The 20,813-nt window shown below is 45.4% G+C and overlaps 3 protein-coding genes across 3 annotated transcripts; 1 reads left to right on the top strand and 2 right to left on the bottom strand.

The window, feature by feature from the left end:
• The first annotated feature begins 1,152 nt into the window (after positions 1-1,152).
• LOC136456744 (uncharacterized) lies at positions 1,153-14,854 on the top strand. Its single transcript, XM_066456698.1, has 21 exons — positions 1,153-1,470; positions 2,433-2,531; positions 2,948-3,099; positions 3,262-3,334; positions 3,807-3,929; positions 4,234-4,342; positions 4,624-4,703; positions 4,848-4,929; positions 5,088-5,227; positions 5,358-5,468; positions 5,554-5,670; positions 5,769-5,858; positions 6,309-6,362; positions 6,431-6,505; positions 7,354-7,429; positions 7,619-7,718; positions 8,854-8,923; positions 9,417-9,490; positions 13,111-13,220; positions 13,766-14,014; positions 14,236-14,854. Exons 1-21 carry the CDS (start codon positions 1,345-1,347, stop codon positions 14,595-14,597), a joined length of 2,472 nt encoding a protein of 823 aa, XP_066312795.1. The 5' UTR covers positions 1,153-1,344; the 3' UTR covers positions 14,598-14,854.
• Positions 14,855-15,251: 397 nt separating this feature from the next.
• Positions 15,252-17,895, bottom strand: LOC136459305 (putative pentatricopeptide repeat-containing protein At3g11460, mitochondrial). Its single transcript, XM_066459177.1, has one exon. The coding sequence runs from the start codon at positions 17,675-17,677 to the stop codon at positions 15,737-15,739; it is 1,941 nt and encodes a 646-aa protein (XP_066315274.1). The 5' UTR covers positions 17,678-17,895; the 3' UTR covers positions 15,252-15,736.
• A 106-nt stretch (positions 17,896-18,001) lies between these two features.
• Positions 18,002-20,013, bottom strand: LOC136459306 (uncharacterized). Its single transcript, XM_066459178.1, has 3 exons — positions 19,739-20,013; positions 19,523-19,655; positions 18,002-19,413 (listed from the first exon to the last, which is right to left on the bottom strand). Exons 2-3 carry the CDS (start codon positions 19,638-19,640, stop codon positions 18,161-18,163), a joined length of 1,371 nt encoding a protein of 456 aa, XP_066315275.1. The 5' UTR covers positions 19,641-19,655; positions 19,739-20,013; the 3' UTR covers positions 18,002-18,160.
• Positions 20,014-20,813: the final 800 nt, after the last annotated feature.

Genomic DNA, 20,813 nt, shown 5'->3' with positions numbered 1-20,813 from the left:
ACTCACGCTAGCACGTGTCATGTATTTGATCTCTCATACTTTCTTTGCTACTACGACAAAATTGGAGTGTCCAACATACTTTTATGCCTAAGGTTTTTTTTGACTATATCTGTACTTGTCTTAATCCATATGTGTTAGGATATATTAGGAAAAAAATTGACTATACAAAATTAGTTAATTTTCTATCTAATTCATCTCAATACAGTGAATTATATATTAAAGGTGGACACGAGTATAACTAAACAAGAGTAAAAGATAAAAGTATTCAAGTGTGTTGAGCACATGCTTACCTAGCGTCTTCCAACACTTGCTTCATCGGTACCAAAAATGTGTATTCCCTCCGTTCGGAAAAGAAGCAATTCTACCTCCCCGAGATAAACTCAACAGGGTTGGATGATTATGCATGTACCCTTAGTGATGTTGACAGTAAAAAAGTCGGTAGCCTGCCATGACTTATTTTATCATTAAAGATACTTTAATAATAATTTGTTTATTTTATAATTTACATAATTTTTTTTTGAATAAGACGAACAGTCAGGGTGTCTGAAAATAAAAAACGTCACTTTTTGTTTACCGAGGGAGTACAATTTTAACCGCACAAATCTCGAGGTGCAGCTTCTATGCTCCCTGTCCGGCTGTCCCTCCTTGTTTTTCTCCCCGTAGAGCGCTAAGCTTACTTTTCAAAATACAATGGCTCAGAACTAAATCACACGTGCATGTTCATTGCAAACCATACAATTTGTTGTGTCAAAAACTCAAAATAGCCCGTGTTTAGTTGGCCGAATTTTAGAATTTGGATTACTGTAGCGCTTTCGTTTTTATTTGGTAATTAGTGTTCAATCGTGGATCAATTAGGCTCAAAACGTTCGTCTCGCGATTTTTAATCAAACTGTGCAATTAGTTTTTTTTCGTCTATATTTAATGCTCCATGCACGTATCGAAAGATTCGATGTGATGGCTACTATAGTTAGTACTTTTTAGGAATTTGGGTTTGAAATAAACGCGGCCATAGTCGCATACTATCTCGCAATTTGCTAGAATGAGTAGTGTGCCTGCGCTCCTGCGTGTCAGTCTGTCTGTCCAGCTTCAGATTCTCTCACGAGTCTAATCATAGGCCAGGCCAGGGGTAAAAGCGATAATATTTCTACGTTCTCTTCCAGGTGGGCCCCTTTTCCTCCCCTTCCTCCCCTCACCCTCTCCCTCGACGATACACTTCTCCACCGCCCCGGATCTACCTCGCCGCGTCGGCGCGCAGCTCATCCACCGAAGCGAGGAGGCAATCGAGGCGGACGAAGCGCCGTACCAAATTGGACGGGGGATCGAGCACCGGAGGCTTAGTGCAAAATGTTCAAGTTCCTCAAGGAGGTGGTCGCGGGATCCGGATCGGGCCTCAAGGACTTCCCCTACACCATCGGCGAGCCCTACGCATCCGCCTGGGGCTCATGGACACACCTCCGCGGTACCTCCAAGGTACGCTTCCGCATCATTCCACCCCTTCCCACCCGATCGATCAGTCCCCCTTAGATGTGTCGTTGTTTTGCTTCGTCGACTGGTACGATTCGGTAGAACTGGTTCCGCTGGTCGAATTCGGGGAGGAACGAACTGTGCACGCTATGCTTCGCGTGTACTTTGCTGTGTGGTTCTGTGCTATGTGGCTGCATATGCTCTTGATTTTGTGGGTGTGCACTTTGTAGCATTTTGAGCAGTCGAGTGCTGTTTTAGGGTAGGTGTGACTATGTTGGACTATTGCTAGCTTTAGCAGCCCTTCAGAAGCATAATTGCTGGATTCGTTGTAGAGTTGATTCGAGGCTAGTCTGGTTAAGCCAACGAAGGGTATTTGATTGTACTTTAGATTTCGTGTGATGTAGTTGTGTGCAGTTATCTAAACTTCGATCTGCTTGTTTGACTATGGAGCTCATTTACAGTGCCATGCCATCCAACTTGGTGAGGGTCAGAGGATGTTGAGGATGTTACTGCTACTAGCTCTTATGTTGCATTCACCAATCACCATACCATCCAACTTTGTGTGATATAGTTATGTGCAGTTATTTAAACTTCGTCTGCTTGTTTGACTGTGCACACATCATCTCACTATTACATCACATCAGCTGTAGGCTGAGAAGACGATAAAGCAAATAAACGCAAAACCTTGGATGACTTGCAAAACTAGTAATTCTTAATATATTGCCAAATACACAGAAGTTTAGAGAACATGGGTCATATTACCACTCAGGATTTTGTCACTGTGATATTGCGCACTGTCAATGGAGTTTTGTTATTCATCCTAGGTTTACCATCAATACTGAATTTTCATATCAATTTTGTTTTCTTAAGCAGTCTATCCTTTTTTCCCACCAAATGATTATTTTGTCTGAATTTTTGTTAGATTTGTATGCCATTGCCAACATTGTTTGTTGCCTTGTCTTCTCCAGGATGATGGGTCGCCTGTGTCAATTTTTTCTCTGTCAGGGAGCAACCCTCAGGACAGACACATGGTTGCTGGTCGCAATGGTGTTAAGAGATTACGAACAGTAAGCTAACAACTTCAGTCATTGGGTTCTGATTACCGATATTCAATAGTGCTGTACCTTTTAGACTTGAGGAGCAGTCTGTGGTTGCAAAATGTCAAGTCTTCAAAAAAGAATGATGGCAACAGAGCTTTCTTTCAGAAAATCTAGACAACATCGTAAAAATATATAGGCCAAATGAGAAGGCAAAATGCCAAAAAAGAAGATGGAAATGTTTTTTTTTGGCGATATTTCAGCGTTCAATATTGTATACCTCTATGTGCTCTTCCATCCACAACACTGCTGAATTGTTTCTGTTATATCTTACTTTCACCAGAAGTAGCATTTCTACAATACACATGTTTCTTTTTTGGGGGGGTTAACTTGACCTTTTATTTCCTCAATGCTAAGTCAGTGCAGTGCTGCTTTGGTTACTGCAGGTGCGGCATCCAAATATCTTATCCTTTTTACACAGTACTGAAGCAGAAGTTGCGGATGGACCTGCCATGAAACACACAATTTATATTGTAACAGAGCCTGTTATGCCACTTTCTGAAAAGCTCAAGGAACTGAATCTTGGTGGTACACAGAGGTACCATGAGCCTCTTGTAGTTTTGTGTTTATCAAAATGTTCTTTTCAGAAAGAAAAATTCTGCAGTTTCTAGCATTTTTTTAGTAGGTTTTAATTCAGTTCTGTTAATGTTTCCTTTTTTTGGAACATTGAACTACTTTGTCATTATGGTTAATGGTGCAGAGATGAGTACTTTGCATGGGGGCTTCACCAGATATCCAAAGCTGTGAGCTTTCTCAATAATGACTGCAAACTTGTAAGTTCCTGCATCAAGTTGAAGTTTGGAACGTAATATGCAATCCGGCTTGTTTTAATCTCTCCTTAGATGCAAGATAAAACATTCCATTTTGTTGCTTCGTGACATTTCCATGTAGATTTGCATTGATTTGTTCTGATAATCCCTTCTTGCTTGTAACAATTGTTTTATTTAGTTATAGATGATGAAGCGATCTTATGAAGCATGTGGTTGCGAATTTGTGTATGCTGCTTGCAGCACAGTTGTTCTTAAAATAGGTTAGGTTTTTTGTTGTATCGTTCTTCAGTCTCGAACTAGAACATTTCCATGTTTTGATTATTGATGTGGTCATGTGGGTGCCTTGTACAGATGTTATTGGATCATATAGTCATTTAAATCAAAACAGTGGGGGTCTTAACACATAATTAGAAATTACAAATGCTGTAAATGATTTGATCGTTAAATGACCTGTTTCATCACTTGATCAATATAGGTTCATGGGAATGTATGCTTGGCTAGTGTTGTTGTTACACAAACCCTGGATTGGAAGCTTCATGCTTTTGATGTTCTGTCAGAATTTGATGCTAACAATGAAGCCTCTGGTAGCCCCATGTTGGTAAGGACTTGTTCCACACCTTTATTTATATTAGTTAGACAACAATTCCCTCTCCGATGTCATTTGGGTAATACTCAAAGTCAAACAGTGCTCCTACAAAATATATTTGAAACTTGTTTTATTTCGACACTTGTTGTGTTAAGGTCAACTTTAACCAAAAAAGTTAGAAGGGTTTAATTCATATTAGTACCATGGAAATCGAGGAAAAGAGATGGACTATATAATTACATTCCTTGATAAATAAAGTAATAAAATGTTTACTTTATCTGAATTTGTTCCCATGCATGTGTTTTTCTTTTTGCAGCAATTTGAATGGTTAGTTGGGACACAATACAAGTCAATGGAGCTGTCAAAGTCAGATTGGGCTTCAATTAGAAAATCACCTCCGTGGGCCATTGATTCTTGGGGACTGGGTGAGCATAAATAACTCTTAATGGGTCCTCCTCATGCATGGCATGCTTGTTATGGTTGTGCTTATAATTTTTTTGGTTACTATATATGGGAGAAGTTGTGTTCTAGTGGTTAAATAATAGTACTGAGCTTTTGCATTCTACATAATGTCTTGAGGGGCTAAACAAAAATGTCAAAATCAAAATATAAATTGATAAACTGATGCCATTTGCTTTCGGTGGTCTTCATCATTGGTTGTTATTTCCTGAAAGCTGAAACAATGAGAACATGACACTCATTGCAGGGTGTTTAATTTATGAACTCTTTTCTGGTGCAAAACTGGCTAGAACAGAGGACCTTCGAAATACTGCTTCAATCCCAAAGGTTAGCTCACATGATTTCACCTCGTCACTTATTTCGCACCGTGCAATTACCTTTTTATTGGTTTTGGAGTTTCCCACTGTTCTAACTGCAGAAGTTTGTATGCATTTGTGTCTTTTTGGTTATTGACTATTTTCTTCCCTGTAGTCTCTACTTCCAGATTACCAGAGGCTCTTGAATTCCACACCTTCTCGTAGACTAAATCCTTCAAAACTTATTGACAACAGCGGTAAGCCCAACCGTGTCGATCAGCCAACTTTTGGGGTGACAATTTATCTAGTTATAATACATTCTTCAGTGCTTAGTCTTACCACAATTATTGTCCTCCATGTGGGAATTACATTTGTTCAAAAAGCTGAAATGGTGTCTTTGGCTCTCTGTTTTCAGAGTTTTTCCAGAATAAGTTAGTAGAGACTATCCAGTTCATGGAAATTCTTAATTTGAAAGACACCTTTGAGAAAGACAGTTTTTTCCGGAAACTCCCCAATATAGCCGAACAGCTTCCCCGTGAGATAGTCCTGAAAAAGGTACTTCCAAAGTCTCAAGTAGAACCCTCTATTCATCCATTCATGATTATTCTCTACCTTTGTTTATTTGTTTCAAACCAGCCAGGTGACCTTATGTGTATACTTATTGTTTGGGTTACTTTGTGCACAGCTGCTCCCTGTATTGGCTTCTTCTCTTGAGTTTGGTTCAGCTGCCGCTCCAGCCTTAACTGTTTTGTTAAAGATGGGTTCCTGGCTTCCTGCTGACCAATTTAGTATCAAGGTGACGTTTTCTCTACTTACTATGATTAACACTGCTTATGAATTATCAAGTAGTCTGATTAGTAGAGAATGCTGGCTCTTTTCAGGTCTTGCCAACTATTGTCAAGCTTTTTGCCTCCAATGACCGAGCTATCCGAGCATGTCTTTTGCATCACATAGATCAGTTTGGGGAATCAATGTCAGCTCAAACTGTTGATGAACAAGTATGTGATATACTTTATGGACAATCGGACATCTGTATTCGTTCCATAAAATTGTCTGCATAAATTTATCTATCTAATGATCTAATGTTCCTTTTTAGGTTTTTCCTCATGTAGCCACTGGCTTCTCCGATACTGATGGTAGTATTCGTGAACTGACATTGAAGTCAATGCTCGTATTAGCGCCAAAAGTGAGTTGCTTCTATCCTCCTGTTGGGTATGGGTCTATCAGTGAGATGATGTATAAACTGACTGGACCCTAGTTATGAAAAGTATAACTGTTTTGTCAAATTTTCTAAATTCGTTATTTTCTTGGTTGTGATTTGTATTCCAAAGAAACAAAATATATATGTATTAATTTGGTAACCAATATTGTCTTGTGTTCAGTCTTATTCTGTAAATGTGTTTTTTTTTCTAAGGTTAATATTATGCAAGGTTAGGGCTGAATTCCTATAATCATTTTGGTTGTATGAACTCATATCCTTGCCTTTAGACGCAGGAGCGTGCACATAACACACCACAATTTACCATGACATGCTTTAATGGAATACTTCTGGGATTTTAGATCCTCATGCACTGATTTTTATTTTCTTCCAAAAACTATACTTCCTGATGACTGATTGTCTGGTCTGTTACTGCAGTTATCTCAGCGTACAATCTCAGGATCTCTCTTGAAATATCTCTCTAAGCTACAGGTGAAGTTCACTTTTGGATTTGAAAAGGTTTATACTACAGTTATGGTAGACACTGCTTTCTGTGACAGGTGGACGAAGAACCTGGAATCAGGACGAACACTACAATTCTTCTTGGCAATATTGCAAGCTACATGAATGATGGGGTCTGTCTCAAAGATACAATTATTGTGTTATTTGATTCCTTGTTGATTATCCTTTTCCATGTTATGTACTAATTAGACATGCTGAACATGTTGTGTTAGGGAATTTCATGGAAATTAGCTTTTAGAGATATTAGCAAACATGCCAGCACATTGCATCGGAACGTACAACGCCATCTGTTCCAATACATCTTGGAATTGGACTATGTACCATGGCTAGACGCGTGCTGTTCTAACACATATGAGCACCGGTCGTGAGTTTGGGTCACGGACAGGACAATAAACCAATCAGGATTCTTATCTCTAATTCATCATCTACTCCCATTCTTAGTAAAACTGGCTATAACTATTATGCTTGGGGAAGTGGAGGGACGGACTGGGGGAGAGTGAAGGACAAAAATTTGGAGGAAGAAATTTTCTCCTCTTAATATTAGGTATATAGCTGTATATGTCAACTGTGTATAGGGGAAAGTTTTGGAGTTTCTTATACTCTGGATATCCATTTGTTTGAAATTTGCTTTAAACACACACAAAAAAATGTACAAATATGAACACATCCATTTGTGTATAGGCTTCTGCTTCCATGTTCAAGGTTTTATGTTTCTGTTGAAGAGACACTTTTTTCACAGCTAACCTGACTGGTACACCTGGTTAAGGGTATTCAACACTATCTATTGCTGCAGAAACATGATTACAGAACATAAAAAATATTATGAAAACTGCCTCTGTCTAGGATTAGCCTGTATATATGAAAAATAGAACTGTATCCATATTAGCCTGGAGATGGATTTTATTTGCTAATTCTAGCATAGTGTTTGCCTCTTTTCTGACAAGGCTTTGTTATCTGACAGACCAGGAAGAGAGTACTGATCAATGCATTCACAGTTCGTGCATTACGTGATACCTTCCCTCCGGCCAGAGCAGCTGGTACATACCTTTGCAAACGTGCTGTTTTAGTACTGTTAGATCTACGAGTATTTTTCAGTGAGCAAGTGAATGCCTTTGCAAACGTGCTGTTTTAGTACTGTTAGATACTTAGATCTACGAGTATTTTTCAGTGAGCAAGTGAATGCTTTGTACCATACATGACATTTATTTACTCTTGCTTCATGGCAGGAATCATGGCACTGAGTGTCACTAGTTCATACTATGAAGTGACAGAGATTGCAACGCGCATCCTGCCTAACATTGTTGTCCTCACATTTGACCCAGATAGGTAAGCTCAGTCTCTACTTTCTCCTTGTTAGCTGGTAATAACAGGCTTCATCCCTGTAAAACTTCTGGGGATCCGAAATAGATGACTGCGTGTAAGGTTTTTATGGTGCTAGACCAGGCATACCATCTTGGGCACAGGGAAGGATGTGTTTTGGTGAAGATAGCACAAGTGTAATCAGCGTATTTTTCACACATATATTGTAGACAGAACAAGGAAGGGAAATTAAGGATAGGAGGCACTAGTCTATCTTGGGTCTTGGCTCATCACCAAACTCAAGCCGAACAGGACTCTGATCACCAATCCCTCATACCCTGTGCTACTGAATACCTACTACTAACCTACTACTACCAGTATACCAAAAAAAAACTAATACCAGGTGATTGTGCAATGCCAACCCCTTCACCGGGCTGCTGCTGGCCAATGCATCCATTCCAATCTTTTGGCCTTGGATTATCCACACCATGTCGTAAAATCCTCATCAACCAGCTGTGGTGTGATGTCCTGTAAGCTGACATTAATGACCTTACCATACCTGCTGAGTGAGCACACAGCTGGTCAGCAAGTGATGGATTGTCTCGTCTTCCTGAGCACACACCCTGTCGGCCGTCCAGCACTGATTATGGATGACAAGCCAAATAAAGAACTTCGACCTTGGAGAAGGCCAAGTTTTCCAAATGCGCCGACAAGGCTCAGAGGTCACATGTCCAGTAAAGAAAGCCTTTTAGGTTTGGTTTGATATATGCATGTTAATCGCTAATAAATAGTAGTACTTGTTACATTCAAGTCGATTTAGATTGTTGCCTTGTTGGTGTCAGCAAACTTGAATGCATGGCACCATTCATTCCATGTCTGTATATGGTACTATGCATTTGTCCATCATAGTCTACTTTTTTCCCCTTTTTGTGGAGTGAGTATTGGTTATAACCTATTGTCATAACTGTGGGCCCACGATTCAGTAGCATGTGGCACAGAGATCAAATTGGAGAAATTGTTTGAGCACTAGATGCACAGTTGCTAAAAGAAAAGTGCTTCATGCCATTCCACTTTGAATGCAACAATATCTTGCTAACATACTTTTCTGCACCATATTTTAGTGTTTTGTTTTTTATAGCAAATTTCTTTGATGTTTCTATAGTGATGTCCGAACCAAGGCTTTTCAGGCTACCGATCAGTTCTTGCAAATAGCAAAGCAACACCATGAAAAGGTATGCATATCTAGTTTCCTACTTACGACCTATCCACTTTGTTGGATCACTTGAACCAGCCAATTTTTTGCTTTTAATGGTGTGCCACGTGTATTTTCTTTTTATGTTCTGAAGCACCGATTGTCTTAAGACTTGAGTAAGGCAGAAGGTAAAAATCACAGAATAATATTCTTCTGGACAATACCAAAATGAAAACACATACTCTAAAAGCATCACTGCAGTTGGTGACTTGGTTCTGGATCCTACCAAAAATTGGAACTGGCAAGCATTCGTCAATGCTAGTTATTTGAACTTTGTTCATTTAGATTCAAGGGTTTTGTTTCTTTTCACGGTTTAGATCATAGGTTAAAATGTTTTTAGAGCCTCTCCTTTTGGGATAAGGTCATCTGCTGTATTTTTACTAATGTAAATTAGTAAATATTCTACTTTACATTTCTGTACTGTCGATTTTGCTCTTCCTATGTTGTTAATGTTTTAATTTTGTGTCCTATAGCTTACTACAGGAGACAACAGGGTGGCTGAAAGTACTGGTGTTAAGTTAAAGCCTGGAAATGCAGGTTTACTTGGGTAAGCTATCTTACATCTTGGCTGCCAAAAGGAAATAAATATTGTTTATAATCGGGGCCTGTTTTAGTTCACTGCCACACTTTGCCACAGTTGAGTCAATTGTTTGGTTCACTACCACACTTTTGGCATGCCACAGCCCCACCCGTCATAAACATGTTCTTGTCACACCTTGCGTAAGGTGTGGTGAGCAAATTGTTTGCCACACCTTAGGCAAAGTCTTGTGTGGTAGGGAAACAACAACAACAACAACAAAGTCTTTTAAGTCCCAAACAAGTTGGGGTAGGCTAGAGTTGAAACCCAACAGAAGCAATCAAGGTTCAGGCACGTGAATAGCTGTTTTTCAAGCACTCTTATCTAAGGCAAGTCTTTGGGTATATTCCATTCTTTCAAGTCTCCTTTTATTGCCTCTACCCAAGTCAACTTCGGTCTTCCTCTGCCTCCCTTCACGTTACTATCCTGGCTTAGGATTCCACTACGCACCGGTGCCTCTGGAGGTCTCTGTTGGACATGTCCAAACCATCTCAACCGGTGTTGGACAAGCTTTTCTTCAATTGGTGCTACCCCTAATCTATCACGTATATCATCGTTCCGAACTCGATCCCTTGTATGACCGCAAATCCAACGCAATATACGCATTTCCGCGACACTTATCTGTTGAACATGTCGTCTTTTCGTAGGCCAACATTCTGCACCATACAACATAGCAGGTCTAATCGTCGTCCTATAAAACTTGCATTTTAGCTTCTGTGGTACCCTTTTGTCACATAGGACACTAGATGCTTGGCGCCACTTCATCCACCCTGCTTTGATTCTATGGCTAACATCTTCATTAATATCCACGTCTCTCTGTAGCATTGATCCTAAATATCGAAAGATATCCTTCCTAGGCACTACTTGACCTTCCAAACTAATATCTTCCTCCTCCTGAGTAGTAGTACCGAAGTCACATCTCATATACTCAGTTTTAGTTCTACTGAGTCTAAAACCTTTGGACTTCAAAGTCTCCCGCCATAACTCCAGTTTCTGATTCACTCCTGTCTGACTTTCATCAACTAGCACCACATCGTTCGCGAAAAGCATACACCAAAGGATGTCCCCTTGTATGTCCCTTGTGACCTCATCCATCACTAAGGCAAACAGATAAGGGCTCAAAGCTGACCCTTGATGTAGTCCTATCCTAATCGGAAAGTCATCCGTGTCTCCATCACTTGTTCGAACACTAGTCACAACATTGTTGTACATGTCCTTAATGAGCCCGACTTTATGTTTGTCCAAAGTCCACCACATAACATTCCTAGTTATTTTATCATAAGTCTTCTCCAAGTCAATAAAAACCATGTGTAGGTCCTTCTTCTTCTCCCTATACCGCTCCATAACTTGTCTTATTAAGAAAATGGCTTTTATTGTTGACCTTCCGGGCATGAAACCAAATTGGTTCATAGAGACTCGTGTTATTGCTCTCAAGCGATGCTCGATAACTCTCTCCCATAGCTTCATAGTATGGCTCATCAACTTAATTCCCTGGTATTTAGTTTAACTTTGAATATCCCCTTTATTCTTGTAGATCGGTATCAATATACTTCTCCACTCGTCAGGCATCTTGTTCGATCGAAAAATATGGTTGAACAACTTGGTTAGCCATACTATAGCTATGTCCCCGAGGCATCTCCACACCTTGATTGGGATACCATCCGGTCCCATCGTCAAACCTCCTTTCATCCTTTTCAACGCCTCTCTGACCTCAGATTCTTGGATTCTCCGCACAAAGCGCCTATTGGTGTCTTCAAAAGAGTCATCCAACTGAAAGGTTGTGTCCGTATTCTCACCATTGAACAATTTGTTAAAATACTCTTGCCATCGATGTCAGATCTCATCTTCCTTCACCAAGAGATGCTCTCTTTCATCCTTAATGCACTTAACTTGGTTGAAGTCCCTTGTCTTTCTCTCACGAACCCTAGCCATCCTATAAATGTCATTCTTTCCTTCCTTCATACTCAAATGTTGGTAAAGATCCTCGTACGCTCTACCCTTTGCCACACTTACAGCTCGCTTTGCGGTCTTCTTTGTTATCTTGTACTTCTCTATGTTGTCCACACTCCTGTCATGGTACAAGCGTCTATAGCATTCTTTCTTCTCCTTAATAGCCCTTTGGACTTCCTCGTTCCACCCCCAAGTATCTTTAGCCTCACCTCCACTTCCTTTGGTTACTCCACACACCTTTGAGACCACCTTCCGATTGTTGGTTGTCATCTTTTCCCACATGTTGTTTATGTCCTCTTCTTCCTTTCAAGGGCCCTCTTTGATAACCCTTTCCCTGAATACCTCTGACGTCTTCCCTTTCAGTTTCCACCACTTTGTTCTTTCAATCTTAGCTTGTTTATCCTTATGGGCACGCACCTGAAAATGAAAGTCTGCCACCAAAAGCTTATGCTGAGAAACAACACACTCCCCTGGTATCACCTTGCAACCCAAGCATGCTCGTTTGTCCTTTCTTCTTGTGAGGACAAAGTCAATCTGGCTAGAGTGTTGTCCGCTACTGAAGGTCAGTCGATGAGATTCTCTCTTTCTAAAGAAAGTGTTGGCTATCATCAGGTCAAAAGCTACCGTGAAGTCCATAACTTCCTTCCCCTTCTGATTCCTACTACCATACCCAAAACCTCCATGAACTGCCTCGAAACCTGCGCTTGTAGTACCTACATGTCCATTAAGATCTCCTATAAAAAGCTTCTCACTACTAGGTACAGCTCTAATTAGGCCATCTAAGTCTTCCCAGAACTGTCTCTTAGCACTCTTGTCGAGGCCTACTTGGGGGGCATACACACTAATTACGTTCAAGACCATATCACCAACGACAAACTTGACTAAGATAATCCTATTTCCTTGCCTTCTCACTCCCACCACACCATTCTTGAGGCTCTTATCAATCAAAACTCCTACTCCATTTCTATTCGCGACTGTCCCTGTGTACCAAAGCTTGAAACCTGTATTGTCCACCTCCTTCGCTTTCTGACCCTTCCATTTAGTCTCTTGGACGCATAATATATTTACACGCCTCCTAGTCGCGGTATCAACTAATTCTCTTAACTTACCTGTAAGCGACCCTACATTTCAACTACCTAAACGGATCCTAGTTGGTTCGACTAGCTTCCTTACCCTTCGCACCCGGCGACTCAGATGTGAAGACCCTTGCTCATTTTTCACTACACTCGGGCGCCGATGTAGCGCGCCACTAAGGAAGCGACGACCCGATCCTTGCTCACTTGACACCATGCCCAAATCACGACACGGCGTGTCACCAAGGGGGTGCCGACCCGGCCCTTGCCCATTTAACACCATACCCGGGTTCCGATATGGCGCGTCACTAAGAGGGTTACGCCCCAACGGTTTTCTTTCTGTGTGGTAGGGAACCAAACAGATCAAATCATTCACGCATAATATTTCTCGTTGAAAGCTTCGCCCAATGCATCATGGACTTCTGAGTATCAGTAATAAATTTACCTGCATTTGTGAAAGAGTTGGGAAAATATGCCGATTTTAAGCAGTAACCACATACTGAATGATATGTTATTTTAGTCTGATGTATTCTATTGGGTTGTTTATTCAAACTTGTCTGGATACAGGTGGGCCATGAGTTCTGTCACACAAAAGGGTAAACCTTCTGACCACGCCCCAATATCTACTGCAAATGCCAGTAATTCTCAAGCATCAACAACTTTGACTGCCGCTCCAGGTATTGGTAATTTAATTATCACAATTGCTTTCATCCCTAACATCACTACTGTTCTCACATGCATAAAGGGATGAGGTTTAGATTTCTAAAAAAGAGGATTAATACAGTACTCCCGTCAATTCTTTCTTAATTGTTATGAATACTTGTAGGTTTCTGGATGCATCTGACAACTAGCTTTTACAAGTTTGTATTAACATTTACTAAATAATTTATACCTCTTTGAAATAATTTCAATAGAAAAATCTGTTAATATGATTTTTCATATAAATCAAACTTTAGAGGTTTCACATATCAATGGTCAAAATTCAGAAAGTTGGATGGAACTGATCCTAGCCTTTGGTGGGTGACAAACAAGAAAGAACAGAAAAACCATGACAAACAAGAATTGATAATGCCATGTGTTGTTATTAGTACCTTCATGCCCCATTGCAACATCTATGCTAGTTTTTTTTTTTTGGGTGTGTGTGGACTATTTGAGTGTGAGCACCTGCAGTAGTTCTGTTCACTTTAAAAGATCTACAATTGAGTATCAATTCGATTGCCAGACACTCAGGCTTCCACACTAGCGTATGCACCATCCACATCCAGCTCCCTTGATCAAGCTGCACCAGCATCAGCAAGGTCTTCAGTAGATGGGTGGGGTGAGCTTGACGATGGTAATATCCATGAGGAGAATAGTAGTGATAAAGATGGATGGGATGATGTAGACCCGTTTGAGGACAAGCCATCCCCATCTCTTCTATCCAACATACAGGCTGCTCAGAAACGTCCAGTGGTGCAACCAAAGCAAGCCGGTAAGTTGCTTTTGTCAAGTGTATTGTTTTGTTTCATGCAGTTGCATGGTCATATTTCATTACAATTGTACTATTGCAAACATAATCAAATTCGAAATTACCCACGTATGAACTTCGCATAGGGTGACATTTCCATCTTTTACATCCTTGTGATTGTACTGAACTAATGAGATAACCATATACTTTTGTCGGTTTTCTTCTCTTGATTTTCTCAAATGCAGTTGCAAACTCATCTAAATCCAACCCTCTAAAGGCGCCAAAATCAGAAGACGATCCTCTATGGGGTCCTATAGCTGCTGCACCACCCAAAAGTGCAGTAAAATCTGCAGACATCAAGCCATCAACATCACATAATGATGAGGATGACCTCTGGGGTTCAATAGCGGCACCTCCAAAATCATCTGGGAAGCCTTTGAAGCCAGCTGCAGCGAATAGTGATGACCTATGGGGTGCCATTGCAGCACCTCCGCCAGCAACCAAAGCCAGACCCTTAGCCTCATCAGGTAGGGGCCGAGGAACAAAGCCGGCGCAACCAAAACTTGGTGCTCAAAGAATAGGAAGAACATCCTCAACTGGAATGTGACGGCTTACAATATCAAGTGTTGTACAAGAATGCAAAGTTTTCCTTTTTGCCCCCCTTGCTTTGAGTCTGTCCAGGAGGTCATTCTTTGTAAACTAGCAAAAGGATTTATATATATGGACACGATTTTGACCAATGTATTAGTATTATTTTACCATTGTGTATTAAAATAGATCCAGAAGACTTTTTGTACATCACAGCGACAGTCATCGTCCATATTATTAATTAATATATTGCCCTGCCTTATTTTGGCTTGATTACTTGGGCATGTCCTTTTTGCTAGGTTGAAACTTGTTGAGATGAAACAAAAATCCCACATCACTTTGAACTCAAATTCTGTAGGAGGAAATTCTGGATTAGAAACCATTCTGGACATTTTGGCCGTGTTTGTTTCCCTCAGGCAAAAGTTTAGTCCTGTCATATCGAATGTTTGGACACATACATGAAGTACTAAATATAGACTAATTACGAAACTAAATGCACAGATTGAGACTAATTTGCGAGACAAATTTTTTAAACCTAATTAGTTCATGATTTGACAACGTGGTGCTACAGTAAACATGTGCTAACGACGGATTAATTAGGCTTAATAAATTCGTCTCGTGGATTGCTGAGGACTCCTGTAATTTATTTTTTTATTACTATTCAAAAACTCGATGTGACATTCCGATGTAACAACGCTCCTGAACTTTAGTCCCTAGATTCGAAGAACACCTCCTTTGAAGTCCGACTCTCAGCTTGTCTACTCTATCAGCAGCCGTTGCCGTGATTCAGGTTAATATGATTCTGCATTCAGTGTTACAGTACATATGCAATAAAAAATATCCACACCAACTACGCACTATTCAGGACGTAGTGAGTTTGGCTGGGCATTACAATGCAACATTTGTGCAGCTTTACGTCTTCGTCGCCCGTCGGTTTGTTTGGACGAGCAATGGTAGATTGGTTCCCTCGTCACGGTGTAGCACTAGCCTGATCTAGTGTTTCGCTCATCTTCCTCAAGTTCAAACCTGCATGGCTGCATCGGGCGCTAGCGGTGGAGGACGTTGTAGTTTGTAGCACGTCTGGATCGGTACATCCCATTTAGTGCCTTGTTCAAAGGCGACAAATGGTCTCACGCCCAACGGCCAACACCAGGCCCTTCACCAGTAATCTTTGCAGGAACAAACTCCACCATCGAAGCGATGGAAGCGGCTCGCGTCCCTGACCAGGAACGCCCGGTTGGTATTGGCCGAAACCACCTTCAAGAACGAGTGGCAATCCCCGCACACCCTGAGGTTCTTGATAACCACGATCTCACTGCCAGCCTCGGTGTTCAGCAACCCAAACGCCACTGCCAACTTCTCGCTGTGAATCCCAACCAGCGGCTGTGCAGCCGCCTTCTCCATGCCTCCCTTGGCGGCCGCCACTTCGCTCTCCCTCACTCCCGACTTCTCCTTCACCATCAGCTCCAGCCTGATCACCAGCTCGTAGATCCTCCTCGCTTGTGGGTGCGAGTGGTCGTCGGCCATGAAGAGGTGCACCCTCCCCTTGTGCTCCACGTAGCTGCATCCGGGCTCCTTCTTGAGCCCGCGCTCCCTCATCATCGCCCGTACCCTCGCGACCCTGTCCGGCTGCCCTGTGTCAGTGTATATGTTCGACATGAGCACGTAGTATCCCACGTTCCTCGGCTCCAGCTCGATGACATGCACGAAGGCCTCCTCCCCAACCTCCAAGTTTTTGTGTATCTTGCACGCACCAAGAAGGGCACCCCAGACCGCGCCGTCAGCCGGCATGGGCATTGATGAGATGAGCTCTCGAGCCTCCTTCAGGCGGCCAGCACGTCCGAGGAGGTCCACCATGCAGGTGTAGTGCTCCAGCGTGGGCCGCAACTTGTAGACGGTCTCCATTGTTGAGAAGTACCTGCGCCCCTCGTCGTACAATCCGGCGTGGCTGCACACGGAGAGGAGGCCGACCATTGCGACGTTGTCCGGGCGGATGCCTTCGGACACCATCCTTTCGAAGAGGCTGACGGCGACGTCACCATTTCCGTGCATGCCGTGCCCAGTGAGCAGCGCAGTCCATGACACGATGCTCTTTCTGGGCGTTTCGTCGAACAGCTGCTGCGCTCGAGGTAGGCTACCGCAGCGTGCGTGGAAGTTGATTAGCGCGTTGCACAGCTGCACGTTGGTGCGGAAGCCCGGGAGCCTCTGGCGCACGTAGTGCTCAACGTTGAATCCCACACAGCGCGCGCCCAGGTGCGCTGCGGAAGAGAGCACGCCGACGATCGTCACGGCGTCCGGCTCCACCCCGCAGCCTTCGGGGCTACGCATGCGGCGGTAGAGATCGAGGGCGTCCACGGCCAGGCCGTTCTGCGCGTGGGCTGATAGCACAGCGTTCCACGACACCAGGTCGCGGGAGACCAGCGACATCTCGTCGAACACCCTCCGGGCGAGGGCCGCGCCGAACGCGCCGCCGCGCGCGTATGTGGATATGAGGCAGTTAGCCACGGAGGTCTCGGTGGCGAGCCCGACTCGGGCAGCGAGGGCGTGGACCTGCGGCACGACGCTCAGAGGCGCGGCAGGGACAAGCGCGAGGAGGGTGACCGCGTCGAAGCGGACCGCGGCAGCGCGCATGCGGCGGAAGAGAGCGAAGCAGGCCACCGGGAGAGCGTGGAGGGCGCAGCCGGAGATGACAGAGTTGAACGCGGTGCGCAGCGTGGTGTGGGGTGTGGACTCGAGAAGCATTTCGTCGAGGAGCTGGTGGGCGAGCTGGATGCTGCCGAGGCGGGAGTAGGCGGTCAGCAGCGCGGAGAGCAGGTAGGCGTCGGCGGCGGGGAGCAGGCCGCGCTTGGCGGCGAGCGCGTGTATCTGGGCAACGCCGGCGGGGAGGGACAGCGCTGCGCAGGAGACGACCGAGGCCGGGAGCGCCAGGGAGTGGGGCGGCGGCGAGGGGTCGCCGTGACGTAGGAGAGCAAGAGACTCCCTGTGCCGCCCGAGGCGCGTGAGGGTGCGCACCCGCGCGCTCCATGACTCAGTGGAATTTGCGTCGCCAGCGACGACGACGGCGGAAAGATTCAGTGGCCATGCTCCATGGGCTGTCATTTCTCACTGGGAGAAGGTTAGGTGTTCGATCATATGTTTCTCTCGCTGGCGGGCGGGCCCGTGCTGCCAGGCAGCCAGTCTTGGTCAACTGAAGCAACTTTTTCTTTCTTTCTTTCTTCTTTTTGTTATTATTTCCCAACTTGTTCTTGTTAGCTACGAACTTACAATCAAATCTTAGAGTTTCCGCAAGATACAGATCGTTCAATAATAACAAGTTTGATAAGTAATTAGCATAGACTAACATACCCTCATTTTATACAGCTTCCATTACGAATGTATCCAAAATGAATACACAATGAGTGAAAAAAGTGCATCTTTCATGGGGAAAAAAAACTAATCAGGCTCATTGCAATTTACAAGCAATTCTATGAAACAAATCGTAAAAGAATGAAGAATCGTTCATGAATTTTCACAAATCACCACGCCGCTGAATCTTTCCGCCCTATAGTATAAAAAAAGAATGAAAAAAAGGAGAATGCACGCTCAGCTGTACTCGCCGTACCGCCGGCTGCGTAGAACCGAGCTAACGGAGCTGTAACCCAGCATGCGGTGCAGCTGCCCCGCCGCCCGTGGCTGCTCGCCGCTCAGGTTGCTTCTCGTGAGCGGATACTCCTCGGCGTCCTCACCGGCGCAGACAGCAGCAGGCTGCGGAGCCGAAAAGATCTTCTTGGGCAGGTCCGTCGAGCCGATCGCCGGCAGCGTCAGCTCGAACGCTTCGCCGCAGCCGCCGCACTGCAGCCTGGAGACTCTGCCGGCGGGCAGGGAGGGCGGTAGCTGCAGTACCTCCGAGCACTCGCCGCAGACAACGAACGGCGTGCCGCCCAGCACCGGGCGGCATTGGTGCGCCCGCGCCCTGGTACCACCGCGCCGGCTGCTCGACGCCGAAGAGGAGGACGAAGTGCTGGCGTCTCGGCGCGGGCGCTCGGCGGGCAACGCCCGCGTGAGCTGCGACTCCAGGCGGCGCATGAGGCGGGAGCTGCGCCTCGTTATCGTACGCTTGCCGCCGCTCTCGTCGTTGCAGGACGCGCTCAGCCGAGGCATGGCGCCCTGCCAGTGCCCGCCGATGCTCCGCGGATGGTCGACGGCGGCGATGAGCTTCCGGAGGTTGTCCAGCGCCTGCAGGAGGTCCTTCTGGAACGCCGGATCACTGAGTGGCGTCCTCGTAAGGTCAGCCGGCTCGAATCCGGACAAGGCCGTCGCCACTTCGAGTTCTTGCGAGCTCAGCGGCGACGACCGGCGCGTGTAGTAAGACGTAGTAGCCGTCGCGGGCGCGTCGGAGTCCGACTGGGTGTCCGATCCCGCGTCGCTGCGCACGTCCACGTCGCCGGTGCTCGATCGCTTGGTCCGCCGCGACGACGGCCGGAGCTGGGTCACGCGACTGTGCAGCGGCGACGCGCTTCTCGCGGCCTCCGTTTGGTGATCCCGATTCGGGCCGGAGCTGAGAGCGCCGCCGTTGCTTCTTGGACCTGTCCTAACCGAACCAAAGTCTCTGTCTCTGTACGACGAGGACGACGCGGCTCCTGCGCCCTGCCTGCTCGTGCTCGGCACGGAGCTTCTTCCGGTAGCTGACCTGCTCTGCAGCGGCGGCCGCCCACCGTTGTCATCCTCGATGGCCCATGCTGACCTCGGAATCGGCGGCTCAACGTCGTCGGAGAACACGGAGGCGGTGTCGGCGGAGAGGATCTCGAGCTGCGCGAGCGCGTACTCGGTCTCGTCGGTGGGTTGCGGGTTCTTGCCTGCAGCAATGCGGGAGGAGAAGCCATCAATCGATCGCGCCGGGTGCTGTACAGAGAAGCCGACACGACACAGCGTCGTGTGCCGGAACTCGTCCCAGTGCTCGCGTACCTCGGATGGGCGTGCGGCACTTGCTGCAGTAGAAGATGATGGCGCTGAGGTCCTGGTAGATCATGGCGCGGCAGTACGGGCACCGCCCGAACCGCGACTTCACCTCCTCTGTTTGCATGATGGTGCGGTTTTCCTGCAAGAACACAGCTGGAATTCGTGAGCGGCAGCGACAAGAACCGCGTGGCATCACGACGCAGAACCGATCGAGAGGCATACCTAGACCCGCCAAACTTTTAAGAATTCTCTTGGTTTCTCCTCCACCTCTTCATCCACTGATCTCAAGTAGGACGGGAATTCGCTGCCCTGCCCTGCTCAGATCCTCCGTTCCAAGAAACCCCGGGGTCCGTCCACGTCCTGAGACGTGAAGCCGGATCAGCAGAAGGATGCTGGACGCGGAGGAGCCGGGAGACTCGTCTCTTGAGACAGCTAGGAAGCAGTAGATGAGGTGCGTGAGGACAAGCTGTGTTTGACTAGGACATCTTCTGCTTTGCACAAAAAGGCTGTAATGACGAGATCGCTGCTTCCAAACCGCCGTTGACGCCAACCAACGCGAGTGAAATGGTACGGTAGGTGTTGCCAGGGCAACGCGCACGGGTGCTGAAAGCGAGGCGGCGGAGACCCGGTCGATCCCCCACTGCTGTATGCGCTCGAGCACAGTGCGGACGTGTTCCCACACGGCACCACATATGGTTCACATCCTTTTCGTTCTCTGTTCCAAATTTCAATTGCTGTTGCATGAATGAGTACTAGCACTCCTTGTTTACCAACGCCTTCGATTAACAAACGGCGTCGGTTAACTAATGGCCAGTGGGTCTCCATTGTTACTTACAAGGAACTACTCTACGTACTAGTTTGTTCTGGAAACCTTGACTTCTCACCTGTCGCCGGCGGTGCCTCGTAGCTATCGCACCCGTTTACTATCGAAGACATGAAGGGAAGAATCGAAGTATCCCTTGCTTTGCGAAACACCTTCCGGCCTCCAGCCGATGCAGTTGACAAGGATTAGTGAAATATCAGAGGTGTGCACGGGCTGACGGGCCACGGGCGGGACTGGAAATTCAGGAACAACCCTCCTAGTACGCGGGCATATACTTCCGTCCGGGAATACCCGTTTGGCCGTTTGTTCATTCAGAACTGCTATACAACACACGTGTATTTTAACAACAAAAAAACATATGGATTTTTTAGTGCAATCTGTGCACATGCATGATACACCGCTGCTTTGATCCACTGATCTGATGAGGAAGCGATGTCGTCGGCTTCACGACAGTGCACCCACGCTTCATCAAAC

Source organism: Miscanthus floridulus, chromosome 6 (assembly GCF_019320115.1).
Source record: "Miscanthus floridulus cultivar M001 chromosome 6, ASM1932011v1, whole genome shotgun sequence".
NCBI classification, from domain to species: domain Eukaryota; kingdom Viridiplantae; phylum Streptophyta; class Magnoliopsida; order Poales; family Poaceae; genus Miscanthus; species Miscanthus floridulus.
This window is presented reverse-complemented; position numbering and strand designations above follow the sequence as displayed.

Coding starts and splice junctions, on each gene's coding strand:
- LOC136456744 (XM_066456698.1), top strand. CDS start 1,345: ATGTTCAAGTTCCTCAAGGAGGTGGTCGCGGGATCCGGATCGGGCCTC. Junction 4,343..4,623: donor CATTGATTCTTGGGGACTGG/GTGAGCATAAAT, acceptor CACTCATTGCAG/GGTGTTTAATTTATGAACTC. Junction 14,015..14,235: donor GGTGCAACCAAAGCAAGCCG/GTAAGTTGCTTT, acceptor TCTCAAATGCAG/TTGCAAACTCATCTAAATCC.
- LOC136459305 (XM_066459177.1), bottom strand. CDS start 17,677: ATGACAGCCCATGGAGCATGGCCACTGAATCTTTCCGCCGTCGTCGTC.
- LOC136459306 (XM_066459178.1), bottom strand. CDS start 19,640: ATGCAAACAGAGGAGGTGAAGTCGCGGTTCGGGCGGTGCCCGTACTGC. Junction 19,414..19,522: donor GTGCCGCACGCCCATCCGAG/GTACGCGAGCAC, acceptor GCATTGCTGCAG/GCAAGAACCCGCAACCCACC.